At 46.1% G+C, this 20,111-nt stretch overlaps 1 protein-coding gene across 1 annotated transcript in view; it reads right to left on the bottom strand.

Annotated features, from left to right (window-relative positions):
* Nucleotides 1–19,684, bottom strand: part of LOC139057905 (sodium-dependent noradrenaline transporter-like) — a 65,400-nt gene extending 45,716 nt beyond the window's left edge. The window contains exons 1-4 of the mRNA XM_070536689.1: nt 19,491–19,684; nt 8,584–8,715; nt 6,030–6,199; nt 1,266–1,456 (exon numbers count right to left, since the gene is read on the bottom strand). Of these exons, the coding sequence (XP_070392790.1) occupies nt 1,266–1,456; nt 6,030–6,199; nt 8,584–8,715; nt 19,491–19,614 (617 nt within the window). The 5' untranslated portion in view covers nt 19,615–19,684. The remainder of the gene's footprint in view (nt 1–1,265; nt 1,457–6,029; nt 6,200–8,583; nt 8,716–19,490) is intronic.
* Between the last annotated feature and the right edge of the window lie 427 nt (nt 19,685–20,111).

Raw genomic sequence — 20,111 nt, 5'->3', positions numbered from 1 at the left:
AGCGCTAAAATGCATGCAGATTGGGAAGATTTATCACTTCGGCGCAAAATGCCGCGCTTATCACTCCTTCACAAGCTTTATAATAACAGTATCCGCCCCCCCCCCCCCCCGCCCCAGTTCAAACATGTGACAAAAACAAAAAGCTCGAAAACGCATAACAAAAAAAAATTACTGCACAATTAAGCATAAATAAAATACCGAACAAATTTTAAATTTCGATGGTATAGTGGTTCAGCTTGTCACAAATTTGCGCGGTCGGAACGCATAACATTGTTATCCAGTAAATAGTTCCGAAGTGTTATTGCGTGAGTAAAAATACTTCTTTTCACAGAGAACCAATGGCTCGGTAAAAAAATATATTGCAAATGATCCCGACAGGATAAACCTATCGTAGCATACTCCACATATAACACGCGTTCGAAAGAAAAAAAAAAGACACTTTTCTAGCACGCCGCGACCTGATTTCATTTTCGCAAACGAAATATATTTGCCTGCATGCCAAATTGTACATTGCCGAGTCAAATCACAAAGGTGACGTATATAGTACATGTTTTGGTTTCGCGTTTGATGTGATTACGATCACAAGCGCTTCGCTTCGTGGCAACAGCGACGTGCCACGTAATAAAGGTTACATTCTACAAAGAAACGCGAAGGCTCTGTCGTATGAACACGTTGGCACAGCGCAAGGAAGTCTTCGTCACCAGATAGTCAGCGTCGTCCACACTCACATAAATTAGTGTGGGCATGTAGAAAAATCACCGCCCAAGGACTCCGTACGCATGGTTAACCAGCTGCCCGGCGTTTATCAGTGGGTTTATCGCGACGGTTCATTGAACGACGGCTTGGTAGGCTGCCGGATCCTCGGTACGCAGTTGCTTCTCGCGCTCGGCTGCACGAGCCTGTTCTGGTGCCCGGGCTGCAGCATCGGCGCGGCGTAGACGAGCTCGTTCTCGCTTCTGCTCGCGGCATTCTTGATCGACGGCTGCCTGCTCCTCAGGAGTACGTATGCCGCGTGGCGTATACCCATTTCGGAGCTGGAGAGAAACTGCAGCGCGCGCGCTCAGCTGTCACGGAGGGCAACGACTACTGGCGCAGCCAATAGCGCACCTGTCTTTCTGTTTCTTTCATTTTTACGCGCATGCGCATGTGGTTGCGCCGGAGGAGTTTTCGGTGTACAGGCGACAGACGGACGAATCGGCTGGCCACATACGGCTTCACTGTAAAAGAAATAAAAATCACACTGCCCAGCCCGTCTATATACTCACAGCAGGAACTGCTCGGTGGAGGTCTGCGTGCCGTTGACGCAGGTGCTGTGTATGGCCTCGTACTCGGCGCCGGGAACCATCACGGTGCCCCCGCCAGGCGAGCCCGAGTGGATCATCAGGGCGTCCTTGTCGGTGTAGTTGTGCGAGGAGTACTTGCGCGCCAAGGTGGCGTTGACGCGGAAGCAAGGCACCTGCGCGTTCAAAACACGACGCCAGAACAGCGAGAGCCCTACTTAATTCGAAGGCTACTGCCACCCTGAGTTACACGAAGAAAACAAAGCTTGACGACGGGCGTGCGAAGGGTGTGTCCCGTGTTAAGTTTATGCCAAGTGACGAGAGCCACGCTCGTAGATAGAGGAAGAAGGAACGCGAAGACGGAAGGAAAAACCGAGTTGGAAAATAAAACGACGAAGAGGGTAGAAATGCGGCAAAAACTTAGTACCTTTAGTGGCGACATCTTGTCGTGAAAAGAATTTTTTTTCGTGTCCCCGACAGAACTAATCCCGTGTTTGGAACAAGCGCACAATGCTATCACGCACACGCACAATGGCTATCATACTTCACGAAGGCTGCAGGCACACCGAAAGCTGCCCCACGCCACGTCTGGACGCCGTCTTGACCTTTATCGACAAGGCGAGGCTTTAATGACGTCATCCAAATGCGTTGCCCTAACCCATATAATCCCTGCTTCCCTCCGTCCACGGATGACTTCATGTTAAGAGTGGTGCCAAAAAAAAAATCATACGCCTTTATTTTCTAACTTTTCAGTAACAGATTTATCTTACTATCAGTTGTACCATCGGCGGAAAGTTTTCATTTTTCCGGAGGAGGGGGCTGCTAGGGCCCGACCAATATATACATATATACCCTTTAATAACAGCTGCAGTTGCAGAAACTACATATGACCTGGAACAATTCACTGAAGTGACGGCCTTATGTGAGTAGTTACAAGACCTTAATAGTAGGAGACAGTCCAAGGTGCGAGGGGCTCAGGCCCTCGCACCACCAAGAGACTGGCGTCTCTCGGTTAAGCCGTACGACAAGCGGACTCGATCACTTAATCACGTTATGGACATACATGTGTTTGGTGCGTATTGGGTGGCACAAATACATATCAACGATAAAAGTCATCTAACGCCTTCTGAAAGTTGTAATACTCATGGATACAATCAAGAAATCTTTTCCTGAGGAAAGGTCATTTGAGAAGATAAGACATCACATATAAAAAAAGTACACAATAATACAATTTCTGAACACAACTTCTGATAAGAATTACTAGCATAAAGCAACGTGCTCATGACTTTATAAAGACAGTAGTTTATATGATTACTTACCAAAGCGTGTCTTATGCCATTGGTTGAACTTATTTCCCGGCGGGGGAATAAGGGATCACAGGCTAATAAATGATCAAGCGCACAAATAAACAACCACATTAACAAATAAGTGAATAAATAATGAGACACGTACAGCGATACCTCAAAAGCGCGAAAAGACACGAGTGCAAGTAGAAAGAGCGTGGATTGCGTTTTTGAGCAGCTGAGAAAGCATATGAAGAATCCAAATTATTAAGGAAAATGCGCAGCATTGACTAGGAAGTTTTATAAGTTACGCCGTTGCGTAACCAAAAGGCCTCACCCTGCTTGCGCTGTTATGTCCGCCGTTTTCGTTGATTTCTATAACTTTTCGAGTTGTTAATCAGCGAGGTGGTTTGCATGAAGCTCGCCTCAGTTACCTGAAGCTTCCCTCACTGCCTCCTCGCCTCATATTAGCACCTGCTAACTTTTGCCAACTGAATACCTCATGTATGCCTTACTGTATAAGGAGCACACTAGTTCTGTAAAACTGGCGCCCTGGTACAGAACGGGTCAGCGCTATATGAGATAGCTCCCAGCTTCTATCAAGACTTATCGCCACGCAAAGTTCATGAAGGCGCACACCTCCATTAGAACGAGAGCGACCAATTTTCCGAATCAGTCAGTTATGTCGAATCAGTCAGTCAGGCGCACGTTTTGTCCTAGTCTGCAGCGACTGCGCTTGGCTGTCCCTGCGCCTAAGGAGCACTACATACGCGGGTGGCGCGCTTTATTTTGGAGATAATAATCTGCGCCGGGTTCAGTTAAGTTTGCAGTCCGCGATGCTGGTCCCTTCGCGTGAGCTGTCTCTCCGCGCGCCTATAGTGTTGTGTTTCCGCTGGCGCTTATACGGTGCAAAATACGCTTCCTTCTCAGCGTCGGACGGGTTCTGGCGAAATACCGATATAAGCGACGTGCACACTGTTGGCCTTGTCGTTGGTGCTCGGGCCGCGTTTCTAGCCGGTGCACATTGCGACGTCCGTGCGCGCAGCAGAAGCGAGCTCGACGCAGGTTTTCTATTTCTCGTTTTGTTTGTCGCCGTCGACGTGATGTTCCGTATAAAGTCCAAAAGCCATGTTATTGAGCGACCCATACATCGTGGGTGCCAGAGAAAGCACGTAACAGTGGGCCGAAAAGGAGGCAGGTTTGATGGGAATTATCTTCCCAAGCGCTCAATATTCGGGTTAGTTGGAGGTCACGTGATCAAACGCGCGCTTGGGAAGGAGACTGCGCGTCTTTTCCTCTATCCCTGCCGTATAGCTACGAATTACTGCGCGCGGCTGACGTTTAGGTGGCCCGCGGGCTGTATCTAGTTGCTAGTAAACGTTGGTGGGTGCAATGATTAGGGCGAGCAGAGATGTCTGCTAACTTCATGCGTCTTCCTTTCCGGGCTATTCTTCCGCGACCACAGTGTTGCAGATCGCGTATAGTCTAAGTTCAGAGAGAGTGGTAATTGGAGGTCGCTGAAAGAGGCCGTCCTGTAGTAAACATAAAAAATAGGCAGATGATGATGATGAATCTAATCTGCCGAGTCACGGTGAATATCGCGGTTGTACGGGCCATTCGCCCCCGCAACCCGCCATGGTTGCTTACTTAGGGGCTGTGGTGCTGGGCGAGGTCGCGGGATCGAATCCCGGCCACGGCAGCCGCATTTCGATGGGGCGAAAACGGTCGTGTACTTAAATTAAGTGCACAATAAATAACCCCAGCTGGTCAAAATTTCCGGAGTCCCCCACTGCGGCGTGCATCGTCAGATCGTGGTTCGACACACGAAACCCCATAATTCTAATTTTTTTCGCCCCCGCTGCCGGCGTTCTTCACAGTGTCAGCGTTGTGACAGTTTGCTCAGTTTACTTAGTCCGTGCATTACACTATGCTTGTTATTTTAATTAGTAAGTGAATGTTTACTACAATGAATATGGCCGCAGGTATAACTAACTCATAGACTCGTGTAAGGGCCGCACTTTCACGTCATGATTTTGACGAGCCTTACGTGGGACTGGGTCATTTGACCTAATTTATCCAGCTACGTGTGTGAAATCCGCAGTAAACCTTCGCGATCGCCTCCTCTCGCCATCTAGTAGCGACGCGCGAAAGTACGCTGCGCGCAAAAAAATTCCTTGTTGAGCGTGATCGAAACCAGCGCACCGAACGCGATTATACTATTGCTTCTCGATTGGATTTTTTTTAATATTGGCTGTCAAGTTGGCCGTGCGGCCCGTACACGGATTTACACGGTAAGAATTTTCCTTCGTGTAATTGTCGTGTACTTCGCTGTCACTAACACTGCTTCGCCTTTCCGGCGAAACTACGCCCCCCCCCCCATCTATCTATCTATCTATCTATCTATCTATCTATCTATCTATCTATCTATCTATCTATCTATCTATCTATCTATCTATCTATCTATCTATCTATCTATCTATCTTTTTTATTTACTGTGAGTCCGAGCATTAGCGCTGCTGCACATGATTTCTATTGATTTTGATTTTGAGTGAATCTGGCTTGGCCTCATTTCTGTTATATATATATATATATATATATATATATATATATATATATATATATATATATATATATATATATATATATATATATATATATATATATATATGTGTGTGTGTGTGTGTGTGTGCGTGCGTGTGTGTGTGTGTGCAGCTCGCTTCAAATTGCTTTGCGTGTTTTTTTTTATCCTGAAAAAAAAAAAGCAGACTTGAGTGACCCCTTCTGCAGTGTGTTTTGTTAACGGCGTGTGACATGCAAGCAAATGATGTGCGCCTCAGTATTGATTCTCTGTCCGCAGTCGGCGGTGTTAACGACTCATGAAAAGAAAAATACTATTCTAATAATTTACGACATTCATTAGGGATGGAAACATCGCCACTTGCCTACAGATGTCACAAAGCATGGCAGCGGCAGTATACAAGCGCGCATGCACTCCGAGCCTGGTGAAAATCACTCCTCGCAGGCGTCACATAAGTGACGGGATAAGTGAACTTCCGATCTCCAAGCCACGCCGAACTTTGGGTGCACTTTGTAACAGCACCAGGCTTCCAAAGACGCTAATGGAACCCTCGATATCTATCTGCCCTTGACTTGTATTACGAGTCTTACTAGGACTGGTGCACGTAGAGTAGCTGTGTTTTTTTTTTTCTTCGAGCCACGTCGGTTTTACAAGAAACGACTCTGTTCTCGAGTACGCTTGATTTCTAGGCCCAGAGGCTCTCACTAAAGAGTTGTTTTTTAACCCCTGTATTTACGGTTGGAGTTACCTTACTTTCAGCCTCTCACGCGCTTTTCGGCACCGAGTGAGGCAGAAAATTTTCAGGATGCTCACATCCTCGTTCAACGTGAGATCAGCGGCAGCTGCGGCGTTCCACAGAAGCAATCGAGCAACCAAAGCACTACTCACGTTCCTGTAGTCCTTTTCATAGCAGTTGGCGTCGCTCCAGTTGTTCTTGCAGGTGGTCCACGGAAGCGTTGACGAGAAAGAATGGAAAAGGTAGAAAGCGCCGTGGGCGATGCTCGCTATGTAGTTCAAGCACGAGGCCAGGTTGACGTAAAGCATGGTCCAGCCGATACCTGGAGCCAGCGGAACAGTGAGGCAAGGAAGGGCTGACTGACAGGCTATATAACCCGTATAGCTGGGTCATGAACAGAAAAAAGAAGAAGAAAAAAACAGCAACGAGCGAAACAACGGGCACGTAGAGGGGCGAGTCAGTGCAAAGTTTTATCTGAGACGAAAAATTATACTAGCAAGTACTTGACGGATGTTAATTCCACAGTCATGCGCTATGTGGCGCTGCGGTTTATTTCCCTGTGAGGAAAAGAAAATGTCCGTGGAGATTTACTAATACGGAAAGAAAGAAATGGGGAGCGAAGATTTGTACGATATCAGAAAGGGCAATGCATTGCTGCTCTTCGCGGCCTGAGCTTGCTGCCTGAGACCAAAAAGAAAGGCAAAGAAAAAAAAAAAAACCTACCGGAGCAAGTATTCCAACAGGATGAGGAATGTGTCTTCTAGAGTGAAAGTCTGGAGACGACTAGCACATCGCAATGGAATGCCAAGCTATTCACCAGGCAGGTATACCGAAGGCAACGTCCAGCTCACAGAAGAGCTTGGATTCAAAGCGGATGGAAGCACTAACTGGTCAGCAGTCGACACAAGCAAGAGACCCCCCCTCCCCCCCCCCCCCCCCCCCGTTTAGAGTATTGGTGGAATAAAAAGGGAAAGCAACTGACAGAACCGGGGTTGTTACTACGAATATATGGATAGAGGTTCTAATGAAGAAAGAAAAAGAAATAAGGCGAGACAGGCCCAATGGCAGACTGCCATACATTTAGTAAAATCTGCATCGACCATACAGGCTAGGTGCCTCGTGGTCACCGTCCCCTTTATGAGGGCATTTCAGATTGCATCATCATCATCAGCAGCAGAAGTCGTTGCAGCCCCAAACAGACGAGGCAGCCATGCACATACAAAAAGCCTCGGGATTTAACAGCAGCCAAGGTAAGCGTATTACGACAAAGGTAGATATAATCAAAGGGAGGCTGAAGGTTTTGTGAAGGGATATAGATTTGCCACGGTAAGAAGGACGCGCATAGATCACACGAAATTACTGTTACGACAAGGTGCCAGCCTGCCTGCCCACCGGATGCCTGTCCTGTCCGTTTAAACTGCCTGCCTGTCTGTCCTGCCTCAAAACAATCAACACGAGGAACCTGCCAACGCTCTGGTTTGCAGCAGAACCAATGCAATCGCTTCCGTCGCTTCTGCTAGTCGACGCGCGCGCCGCATATACAAGGCCACGGACAGAAGTCAAATTACAAACCAAGGCGTCAGCGCTCTTCGACCTCGTCGAATATAGTGTTGTCACCTTTGGCGAGAGAAAAAAAAGTGCAAACAAGATGACGCCGAATACACTAACACTGCATGGTTGTAATTTATCGTAATGCACACCCGTCGATCACACGGTCCCGGCTTGTGTGAGGGCAGGATAACGAAAAGCGTGCGTTCGTTTCGCTCATGTGGCCAGACTGGTCGTGCCAACTGACGCTGCATAAACGCCAACAGTGGGAGATTACCGAGGTGTTATATATAGAGAAGGAAGTGACGGCGCCGAAAGGTTAGAAGAAGGAAGAATAAAAAAAGGAAGGAAGCGCGAGGACGAATTTACAGTCTCTCAATACGAAGGCGAAACGTTTAAGGAATTAGGAACGAACGAGCTTGTGAGGGGGGGGGGGGCAATTATAATGATCAAGCTCCAATTTAGGCAAAACTGGAAAACCGGCAGATGACGTGCCGGTGTATGGGAGTGGAACCGGCAGCCGGAACTACGAGAAGAAAGAAAAGAACTGGCTGGGCCGGTAGGAAACAAGTGAGGTGGCAACCATATATGAAAAGTGCTTCTCACCTGTGGTTGTACGACCGACGTGACGCTTTCCTGGCAATAGTTATCAGCTGAGCTAGTAGGCTCGTACTTTATGGCAAATGAAAATACACCTATTTTGGCAGGACAATTCAGCAATGTGCATGGATTGTCCTCCTTCCGTCCTGCCTAAAGTAAGCGTTTGCTGATTTCCCGAAAAGCTTTCTCGAACCTTTAATTAGTACCATTCCCTCCATACTTGTAAACTCTGCTGCGGCAGAAGCGATGTCCTGTACAGTTGTGGTTATATGGCTCCGCTCGTCTCGGCGCCGTCTCGTATGCAAGTGTAAGCCAACTCGAAGTCACCTTCCTTACAAAAATTAGTTTAGACTGTCTATAGAAAGTGCATAGACTTTTTATAGACGACCTTGCCTTTCTATAGATTTAGTCTTTTGTTGATACAATGTCTACAGACTGTCTATAGACTTTCTATAAAATTTTTTTTGTGAGGGCTGTAGCCCAAACAGCGAAGCGAACGTGACGCAGTACCCGTGGTGGTTGGCGCGTAATCCAGGGCGTGTATATACGTAAGCCCACCTTTGGCCATGGGGAATCCGCCGAAGGCACTCGGTACAGCGAGGCTGCTGAATTGGCCCAGGAAGACTTCGAGGTGCACCATGGGAAACGCGACGACGACCATCAGCAGCACGTACACCATGATGAAGACCACTGCATGCAAGGAAACGATCGCGGCAAGTGCGTCACGTTCTTCACGTGCACGAAGGACGCATGTATTTGACCGCTCGTAATTCACTAGCGAATCAATCTTGGCGTCACCTAATTCGCCAGACGTTCAAGCCTCTAGAGGGGCCTCACTGTGCGGGCGCGATAAACGGAAATGGTATACGCAGCCGCAGGACCGCAATTAATAACAGCTGCGGGTCGTTTCCACCCGCGCGAACGGTTTCCTTCTGTTAGGTGGGGTACAAACAGCTGTGTGTCACTGCTGGTAGCACTCACCGACGCCCGCTTAAGTCAAATATAGCTAATTAAACTGTTGATGAAAACGGAAATTAAATTGTGGAGTTTTAACTTCCCGAATCTGGACGCGATGAAGGACGTCGTGGTGACGGCTTACCGGAATATTTTTGACCCGGCATGATTATCTTTTAACGTGCACCTAAAATAAAACATGGTACACACTAGCATTTTTTCGCGTTCCGCCCCCTTTCGGAATGCGGTATCGATCCCGCGACCGCGCGATCGGCAGCGAATCGCCATGTAGCCACTGAGTCACATATAGAAACATCTGGGAAACGCAAGCACACGGTGCGGCGAACCAATTTATAGTTATAGGCTGTTAAATAAACATGTTCACGTTCGTTTTCGCTACCCCTTGTTCGTTTATTTCTCTGTACACGCGTGAAAAACAAGTGCATTAATGACTTGCTTCCGAGAAAGAGAGAGGAAAAAAGAAAAAGCGCCCGTGCAACGCCGTTGCGTTTCAAATCTCGTTCCCTGGAATCCTTGCTTACAAGTTCCTACATTTGGCAGTGTCAGCAACACAATTAGTACGCGACACTTGAAACGTGGCAGGATACAGCGCGTGGCGTACGTGAAGGCCTTGAGGGGGGGACATTTATTGTAGAACCAGCACTTTATGGTGGCCAGGCCTAAGCCTCCCATGAGGGGACGTCGAGGGCTTGCCTCGCCGCCGCCTCACGGGCGTGCTGGGTCGGCCAGATTCGGTCGCCGAGCGCGGGAGCTCCGCAGAGCCTCATGCAACCTCGACGAGAGGGTCGTGGTGTCAATGTGTGTGTACTGTGCTGGGCACTCCCGCAGCATATGCGGAAGCGTAGCCGGGTGAATGCCACAGCACAGGCAGTTGGGGGTAGTCTGAACGTCTGGGCATATACGGTGGAAGCGGGCGGGTGAAGGCCTCGGCAGTCCGTTCTTTTATCTCTTTGATTCCGAATGCTGCTCAAAAAAAAAAAAAACGAGAACTCAAGAAGAACACTTATTGTTAGGAGCTTATGTGGCGACCACGGAAGATTTATGGCCACTTAGTGCGCAGAAAAAAAAAAGACAGGAAAATAGTGACGGAGGAAGAAAATGATCACAGTCGTTGTTTGCACGTAAAATTCAAGTGAAGAAAAGAGAAAAAAAGACAGAAAACAATTTTTCTTTCTGCAAAATTTTGAAGGGGAACTACCCAGATACCTTGACTTAAAAATATTCTTTTTATTTCTGTTGATAATGAAACACAAGATGTTTCTTTTTCTTTATTTTCGAATAGAATTGGTCTCTATAGTGTAAAGCGATAATCTTACATTGTGCGAGTTCAGTTTGGCTAGTTTACTTGGTATCCTAGATTAAGATATGTGCGCAGCTTCACCACCCACGTAAGTGCATGGGCAGACAGGTATCATACGCGTGAGCCAATTGGCCTTAATGTTTGGAGAAGGTACAGCTGCTCTACGGTCCAATCATGCCACTCAAAGCATAGTCATATATACTGGTAGAGTTGACGGTTCGATATATCGCTTGGTGCCGGGTGCCTTGTCACTTCTCTTGTTTTGTGTAGCGCGATTTTGTACATACTTGTACGACCCGTTGTCTACAACCGCATCACCGCATTTGACATGTCCGTATCCCTGAAAATTGTAGGTAGGACTCGGAAGTGCGAAATGACGGAACACGCTATTAACAGAATGTTTAAGTGAAACTATGCAGAAAAAAATGAGAAACAGTAAGCCGAAAAAAAAAAGAGGAAACGTAGTTTGTCACTGACAGGCACGTACGCAGTATTTCTGTTCGGGGGGGGGGGGGGGCAGCCCAGGTAACTTTTCTATGCAAATGAGGAGGGCGTACAGCTTTACTAGTACAAATGTGAATAACGCCAAGCATTCGACACAAAGACGCGTAAACCCGCAAAAGAGAAATGAAATAAGGTGTATCTCGCAGGTACACCTTTGAGATACGCCTCTCCTTTACTTGTCGAACAAGGAACTACGTCAAATGGATTCACGCAGGAAGGAATCGTAAAATAAAGATTACTATAGTACAGTAAAACTTTAAAAAACCGCAGTTGGCAACCAAGGCACACGGACCACGCGGGGTTGTGTTACTCCGCCAGCCAATCACAGAAGCAAACAAAGTCGTCGTCAAGCGGCTTTTTTCAAAATGGTGTCGTACTTGATACTCCCGGAGCGTCTGCTGTTCTTGAAGAGCCTTTTCATCAGCGAAAACAATGAGGTGTGCAACAAACATGGACAGCGTGTATGGAGCCTGAGCATTTCACTTTTCAAAAGTCTGCGGCACAGTTCCTTTCACTGCTGAATCCGTTTTACTCATGAAACTTCACTGCCAACTGAAGTGAAACTTGACAGTAAATAGTTGCAGCTAATCAAGCGTTTTATTTCAGTTCAATAAAGAATTAGACTTTCACCGTTCCACCATAATAGACGAGTGAAAACGAAGATTACGCGCTGATAACTTTATTTTTGCGGTTACCGCCTTATTTAGGTAACAGGAAAAGTTTGAAGTACGTCCCCAGCAATGATAGCATCGCCGTCAGGCGCGCGCTGATTGGCTGGTTGAGCGAAATCGGATGACGCAGTGCTCGACCAGCCAATCAACTCATCCGATTTTGCTAAAACAGCCAATCAGTGCGCGCCGATGGTGGAGGCGTCGTCAAAGCGATAGTATCGCCGAAAGTGTTTCAGAATACGGCCCCAGGTGAGAGCTTGCATGGACAAGGAACGCGCGGATGACACAAGCAACCAGACATCAGCGTCTGACGCGGCGTCGCGTCACCGTATCTGCTCCTTGAGGCAATGCCCTCTCTCCTATGCTCTTCCCTCACCACGGTGACCTACTTTCGCGCGTCACTCAATCATTTCGTATTTCCCGCGAAGCGTCTGTTGCTGCACCAACGGGAGATAGTACCTGTTATGTTTAGTAACGCAATGAACGGGGCTACTTGGTGGACGTTCACGATTGTAGTGCGCTTAGTGTTACCCTGACGGCACTAATGAACGAAGGAAGAAGCGCGGGCGTATTGCGCCACGTACCTCCGCGTATTATTTTCGTCCATTAGTGCCGTCAGTGTAACACTAAGCGCAATACAATCACAAACCTTTTCTCTCTTGAAGTTGCGTCGTACCGCCGATAGGTAGTCGCTTCCGTCACAAGACCGATGAACGCGCGCTGTCGCTCTTTATCTGGCCGATCACGTCTCGCAAGCAAGCCGAGAAGTATCCCTACCTAAAGAGCATGTACAGTGAAAGCTCGTTAATTCGAACTTCAATAATTCGAATTTATGGATAATTCGAACTGTACGATTTGGTCCGGCCAAGCTCCACAGAAGTCTATGTATAAAAAAGTCCGTTAATTCGAACGCGAGACGGTTCCCTCACGGATAATTCGAACTACGCTTACCTGGCACACGGCCAGAGAAAAGCGCCTACTGCCTACATACAAGGCTGTATTGCCTCCGAAACGGAGAGAACGGCGAGAGAAGGCAAAATCGGAAAAAAAAATCTAACCGACGCGGGGTCAGCCAGAAGGCACTGGCGGCTGCCGCCTCACCGTTCTACGTAACCTCCAAGACTTATTGCCCGTTGCGAATCTCGGAGGCTTTGCAAATCTTGTACAGCTGCTAATGTTGTGCGGAGATGGCACGGCAAGCGCAAAAACACAGCGAATCAAGTACGTCGCAGCTGCGCTTGCAATCAAGAACCAAAGAATCAGGGCCTTCCCTTATAAAAATTTCTAGCAATATTTTTAAGACAGTCTATAGACTTTTGTTACTAGAACCTACCAACAGTCAATTGAAATTCTACCAAATGTCTTTATACAATCCTACCAACCCTCTAGTAACATCCTAGAAACAATTGGCCATCAACTCCCAATAGAAACATGTTCATAGGATGTCTTTAAACTTCCTTCCAATTTCCTATGAACATTTGTCTTTATACACCCTAGTAACATTGTTTCAAAAGAGAAATGTTCATATATTTTCTGTTAAATTCCTACCAATCCCCTATTAACAAACTTTCTTTATACACCATATTAACATTCTTTCAAAAGAAAAATGTTAATATATTTTCTGTTAACTTCCTACCAAACCCCTATTAACAAACTTTCTTTATACACCATATTAACATTCTTTCAAAAGAAAAATGTTCATATATTTTCTGTTGACTTCCTACCGATCCCCTATTAGCAAGCTTTCTTTATACGCCGTATTAACATTCTTCCAATTGAACAATGTTTGTAAACGTTCTGCCAACTTCCTACCAATCACCTATTAACATGTCTTTATACACCCTAGTAACATCTTATCAAGAACTGGATTCTATCAAGAATTGGACCCTATCAAGAATTGGCTACCGTACTTCAATTGAAGCATGTTCATAGATGGTCTGTAAACATTCTACTAACCGCCAACCAACTCAAGTCTTTTGGCTTTTTAGTAACACTCTGGCAATATTTTACTTCCATGTGCTTATGTACTTGCTACTGACGTCTTACTATCCCCCTAGTAATATTTGTCCCACATACGACCTAGTAGTATAGTGTAAAAATGTGTCAGTATGCGTGAACATGTTGGTAAAAGGCAGTATGAAACCCAGAAGGTGCATGTACATGGAAAACAAATGCAAGTTTGCACTGAAAGAAGTTTATTCACACAAAAAATATTCACACAGAATTGTGAAAGAAGTAGTAGAGAAATCAAGAAAAATAATAAATTAATGATGACTTAGTTGATTACGGCATGGCAGCTGTCGCATAATCTCTAGGAAGCATCGATTATAATGTATTCTTCACATTCAGAGCTGATGTCCAGAATGTTTGCAGAATGAACCAACCCTGCACAGAAACAAGATGGTCAGTGTTAACATCATGTTCAGGTTAGCATATCACATACACAGAACAGCTTTTTAACAAGGTTCAGATGAATCCTAAAATTGTAACCGTCATCCCTGTTTACTTGCAGAGGAGTTGGCAAGGAGTGGGAACATTTTGCAATGCATATCATTTGCTGCGTTGTATTTACTACATGTTATTAAAATTAGGAAAGTGTCCAGAATGTTTTCTCTACCAATTATCTGCATAAATGAGTTACTCACTCAAAAAGTTAATTAAATGGTTTAGTCATGGTGAAACTTGTAGCGCGCACAATAGACACGGACGCAGAGACGGTGGACACGCGAGCGCTTACTCACAGCTGGTTATTTTTGGAAAGACTGAACGTAACAGCGCCAGCTAGCTGCACCGAGCATGTGCAAAACGTGTCATCCATTTTTATGTAAACAGATTACAGAGCTTCAAGCAGTATTCAAGAATACAAATGCTTTGTCAGTGATAGCAACCAATGGCTGAGTGACGCATTTTTAAGCACGCCTTATTATATGGAACGCTTCTGTAATTTGACGTAATGGTTTATTTTTACTCGAAACAAAATATCAGTGTCAAAATATACCGGTTCACAATGACATTGGTTGCAATGGTTAACAAGCGCGAATGATTTTCTTTCACATTTGCACTTGTCTAACCAGTGCAACCTACGTCATTGTGAACCGTTTCGCTGAAACATATGTGATTGTGAACCATGAAACTATACGCTCAATATTTTACTATCTCTCATCCTGTGCTGCCAGAGTACGAAAGCGCAAAGAATGATTTCATGATCAGACAATATTTAACACACATTAAGTCAATGCGAACACTGTGAAAACGAAGTATTTGTACGCTTCTTGTTTATAGCAACTTCAAGCGAACCACATGACGCGGGGCAGGTGACAAATGTAAGACAATCATTCTTAAAACATTTCACGTCGTTACAGTTCGCGCTATAATAACCTGCCAGAATGCGGCGTAGGAAGAAATAAAATAACATCAAAATAAAATGTTTATGAAAAATGATAGAAAAGAACATACCTTTTATTATAGTTTGGAGATAGAGAAAACTTCGGCGCATAGCAGTCTTGAGGAACAGCTATTCGCTACTTGTGCAGTTTAAAACACGGACAGTGCCAATATTGAATCACTTCACACGACACTGCATCGCAGCTGGCAGAGAAGTTCCAGAAACGCTCACATCACGGAACGAAGAAAGCACCGTGGGCTTCGCAAACACCTTGCTGGTTGGCTTGCATTGATGAATTAGCCACAACACATCATAAGAATAAAAAGCAGCAAAAACAGCTAGATTGCTGCTACAATACGCCACGAAACACCTACATAACTCGACCGTACCATGCCGGCGTCGCAAAAGAACTGATGGCGATTGCGATAGTCACCCTCTTTGCCTCGACTCGGCCAACTGTCAAATTTGTGCGCATGCGCGGGAGAGGCATGCTACATTCTTTCCATCCACCTGCTTCGCCTTGACCGCCGCGGAACTAAAGCCCCTCTTTAAGCCGAAACATGCCCCCCCCCCCCCCTTCCCCACTACTTTGCGATGGTTGACTCACACCTAGACATTCCTCGCCTCTTGGTGAGGCCGGCCTTTGTGTACGCACCCCTTTCTGGGAACTGCACGTAGAGGCAGGAATGTACCCCATGGCCGAGGTTGGAAAAAAAAAAAAACTGAGAAGGCAGCCGGCTCAATATTGTTGGGCATTTAGGGGCTGTATAGTTTTATCCTTCGAGACAATTATTGTTCTGAAAACCGACTTTTTTCTCGAAATGTAATAAACATAGAAAAATAAAATCATACTGGGTAAATTATGTGGTTATCCTATTTTGCGCAAGAGCATCCTTTAGCGCTTGCTGCTTTCAAAGACAAAACATTGCTCCCTGGCGCCCAGCGGTGAAGCACATTGTAGTACTATTTTTATAGTCAAATACATGTCCGAAGCGTCGCGGCTATGACGTTAGCAGTTTTCAGACGCCCGAAGCACGTCAAAAGCATGGCCTTTGATATCCTGGCTGTTGGTATACGGAATGCCATTATTACGGATGTCATGATGACCCCTTGTCGGAGCTCAAAATTTTGTCGCCGTGTTGTGAAGCAAGATCACTGAATGTTAGGAGTGCATAATTATTTCTTTTCGATCTGTTTTCACACACAGCAAGCTACCATCGCCATAAAGCACATCAGCTGACATAGTTACTTTGCCTTCACTTTGATGCAAAGTCCTATTTCCTTCTGCAAAATAGCTCGTACGTAGGAGATCCATCCCACCGCTTCATAGTCTGGGCTCCGGCCCACTCGGGGCTAGGAGGAAACGAGGCAGCAGATGCAGCCGCCCGCGCGCTCTCTAACCGGGCAACCTCGTCCCCCGCCACCTCTGAAGAAGCAGCGGAAGCCACGCCGACCTACACTTACAAGGAAATAACACAATTATACAAAGATAGACATAAACTGTACCCCTACCCGTGTAAAGGATTAACGAGAGCGGAGGAACGCCTGTTCCTCCGCCTTGTCACGAACACCATGATGTGCCCGGCCTCGCTAAAGCACTTTGACCCTGCCTTCTCCGGGGAGTGCCCGCACTGTGGGGAGAGATCCTCGGACCTCTACCACATGGTGTGGGCGTGCCCCTCCAACCCTGGTTTTACTCCACACCCAAACCCCACCCGGGAGGACTGGGAGGCGACCCTACTCGCCTGTTGCGACCTGAAAGCCCAAAAGGCGATGGTCGAACGAGCTATGGCGGCAGCGGAAGCCACTGGGGTCCCGTACTAGGGACTCCACCTAGTGTTTGTGAGGGGAAAGGCACTAAGCCTGACTCCAGAGCACCCTCCATGTAACTCCCTCTTTTCAGAGGAAATAAACGTTTTCACCACCACCACCTATTTCCTTTAATATGCAGAAGCCGTCGGTAGGAGGCAGGGACGAAAGCGTGCGAATAGGAACGCGTAGAAAGCTACATTTTTTATACTGTAAGGGTAATTTAATTATTTTTTCACAGAAAAGTGTTGCTTGCACAGAGTTCAGCTTTTTTTCTATTCGACCTGTGAGCTTCTCAGGTCAATACCCGCTCTCACTCAGCAATAGTTGTATTCTGCAGCCTTTTGGACATTTGAGCGGCAACGTTCCAGTGCCGTGTTACCCTGAGTTTCGGCTCTTTTTCTTCTTTTTAGCAAGTATTGTGACGCTACTATGCTGACACGTTCCAGCTAAGGGCGTACTATTCATATCGCAGAATACACTGACCTAATTATCTCGTTGCAAAGCTAATTGGTGGCATTGCAATAGCAGTGCGTGGTAAGGGCAAATTTACGCTCGAGCCTTACACCACACCACCCGCCTGCCCGCACGCATATGGTCGGGTGAAAATTTGGACATTTCGCAAACTGGTACACACATTTCGGTTTACACTGCATGTGCGAGCCCAGTGTATGCCAAAATTTGTGAACTAGTGGGCTAAATGTACAGTTTTCTGCACGACCGCACGCGTCATGGCTCAAGCGTAAATCGGCCTTCAATTAACCAGCCCCAAGGTCGGGATAAAGCTCTGCAACTGATGCGCGGCCTGCACAGTAGTCCGCTATCACACCGGTCAGGTGGTGTAGCGCAAGCAAATTTTCTCGGAGTGTGCTGACGTCACCGCACGCTCACGTAGTGCAGTAGATCCTCTAAAAGATTAGTTCTAACAATTTACGAACACATTTCTTTAAACATTTTAGGAGCACTCCGTCAACAATTGGCTATCGACTTGGATTGGGACTATGATTTAAAACAAAGAGCTTGACTCCTGAGTATGTCATATATCGGCATTAATGTGTGCTAGAAAAATTTCTCAAGAACTCTCAGGTTACTTCCCATTCTAAATATTTTTTGGCAAACAGTACGAGCTGTGGACGTACTGAGGATACATGTCCTTCAAACAAAAAAATATAGTTCGATGATGTATAGTACAACATTCTTTACACAAAAGTAACAAGCCTTCTGACGCAGTACTGAAGTGGTTATAGAGATAAAAGTTAGAAAAATACATGTTGATGGGGACCTTAAAATATTCTATGTGCAAAAGTAAGAAGGAAGTCTTTTACGGTGTATTAAATACATTCTTTATACAAAAGTAAGAAGGAAGTCTATTAACGGTTTATTTCAAACATTCTTCATACAAAAGTAAGAGGAAAGTCTGTTAACAGTGTATTGAAAATATTCTTTATACAAAAGTAAGAAGGAAGTATTTTAACGGTGTATTTAAAACATTCTTTATACAAAAGTAAGAAGAAAGTCTGTTAACAGTGTATTGAAAATATTCTTTATTGAAAAGTGAGAAGGAAGTCTTTTAACGGTGTATTTAAAACATTCTTTATACAAAAGTAAGAAGAAAGTCTGTTAACAGTGTATTGAAAATATTCTTTATAGAAAAGTAATCAGAAAGTCTGTTAACGGTGTATTGAAAATAATCTTTATACAAAAGTAAGAAGGAAGTCTTTTGACTCTGTATGAACAAATGTTACTAGAATGTAAATGTTAATAGACTGTCAATAAAGTAAATAGAAAGTTGGTAGGAGTTCTAAAGAATGTTAACGTTCATTTTTATAAGGGTTCGCCACCTTCACACGTTCAGCGTCTTTGTCTCGGCAGTCTTCATCGGTTGTGCACCTCTGTTTTCAGCTTAGGACGTATCGGCCGTCGCGAATCATTGTGATAGCGTTAAGCCTCGGCTAACGTTCGTTTCGGTGGACATCGGTGGTGTGGCACAGTCGGACCCAGAGCTTCGACTTGAAGATGGCGTGTGCCCGCGGCACACGCCATCACTTTCTGACACGCCAAATTTCTGACATGCCCTACTGCTTCCAAATCGCAGTGTACTGTTGCTCTCCTTCACTTTCGTTAATTAGTTCGAACTTTCGTTAATTCGAACTGAAGCGGCGTCCCCTTGCGGTTCGAATTAACGAGCTTTTACTGTATATGTATAGCTTATACCGTACCCGAGGCACACGCATAAAAAGAACGCTTCTCTCATGAACGCAGGAGACGCGCGGTAACAAACATTAATTGAAGTTCAAGAATGACTCCGATGATTAGTACACTAAGGCCGCGACAAAATGCCAATTCTGACTTACTGCTCGTGTAAAATCAACTCCTGTTGCATGAAATGAAACGCTCTCCGATAAATTCCAAATGCATCAGAAGATAGAAAGAAAGATTCTAGCCTCGTATATGGGTGGTGTATTATACGATGTACAGAGAACGTTCACTTTAGGCTTAACGGGTGGATTGCGACACCCCAGACGGTATGGTCAAGGCGCCGATGGCGCCACCTGGTTCCGCACAAGAGAAATTAACGGGAGTTCGAAGTAGGTGCTTCGCTTCTGTGCTTCTCTTGCTTCGTGTCGTCGAACGCTGCGACACCCTTCCCATGTTCTACTGAGCCGTTCGCGCAGCCCATGCCGAGGACTACACCACTACAGTATGCATGCCTTGAAACCCGGTTAGAAAACGACAGGTTGCCAGCGTCGGCGGTCTCGTTCGGCGACGTGTATGGCGCGCCCGCCTCCTTTATCCAAGTCGCCGTGCAGTGTGTACTTACGGCCTCCGTTGTGGTACACGACGTACGGGAACCTGAGCAAGTTGGACAGGCCGACGCACATGCTGACGGAGCCGAACAGGAATTCGTTCGGGCTCTTCCACTGCTGCCTGGGAGGCGGCGTCATGATGGCCTGCAGCCGCGGGTACTCTTCTTCTGCTTCTTCTTCTTCCTCGACCCGTGCAATCTCACGCGCCTGTACCGCGGGCCCTTCCCCTTTCGTCTTCTTCGCAAGCACGCGCGTCGCGAAATCCCTGCTTTGTTTTGTTTCGTTCTGCGCTTACGATGCCTCTGATGCCAAGTGGTCAGCGTTTAATAGCATTTCTTGCACTACTTACTATCCAGACTGCACTACAACTGGCGGGCGGACGACAAGAGTTTTGCTTGAATTATTGCAAGGTACGGGAGTGGACGCGTAGCGTTAGTATAAAGCTCTTTACTGAAGTAGCAGTAGTAGTTGTAGTAGTAGTAGTAGTAGTAGTAGTAGTAGTAGTAGTAGTAGTAGTAGTAGTAGTAGTAGTATTGTAGTTGGTACTATTGCTACTGCGACTAGTTTTAATCATAGCAATAGAGTGTGCTAAAAGATGGGGAAAAATAGGCACAGTTACCCTCAGCCTCGCTGCG

This window comes from Dermacentor albipictus, chromosome 3 (genome assembly GCF_038994185.2).
Source record: "Dermacentor albipictus isolate Rhodes 1998 colony chromosome 3, USDA_Dalb.pri_finalv2, whole genome shotgun sequence".
In the NCBI taxonomy this organism is placed as follows: domain Eukaryota; kingdom Metazoa; phylum Arthropoda; class Arachnida; order Ixodida; family Ixodidae; genus Dermacentor; species Dermacentor albipictus.
The sequence above is the reverse complement of the archived record's forward strand: the minus strand, read 5'-3'. Positions and strand labels throughout refer to the sequence as shown.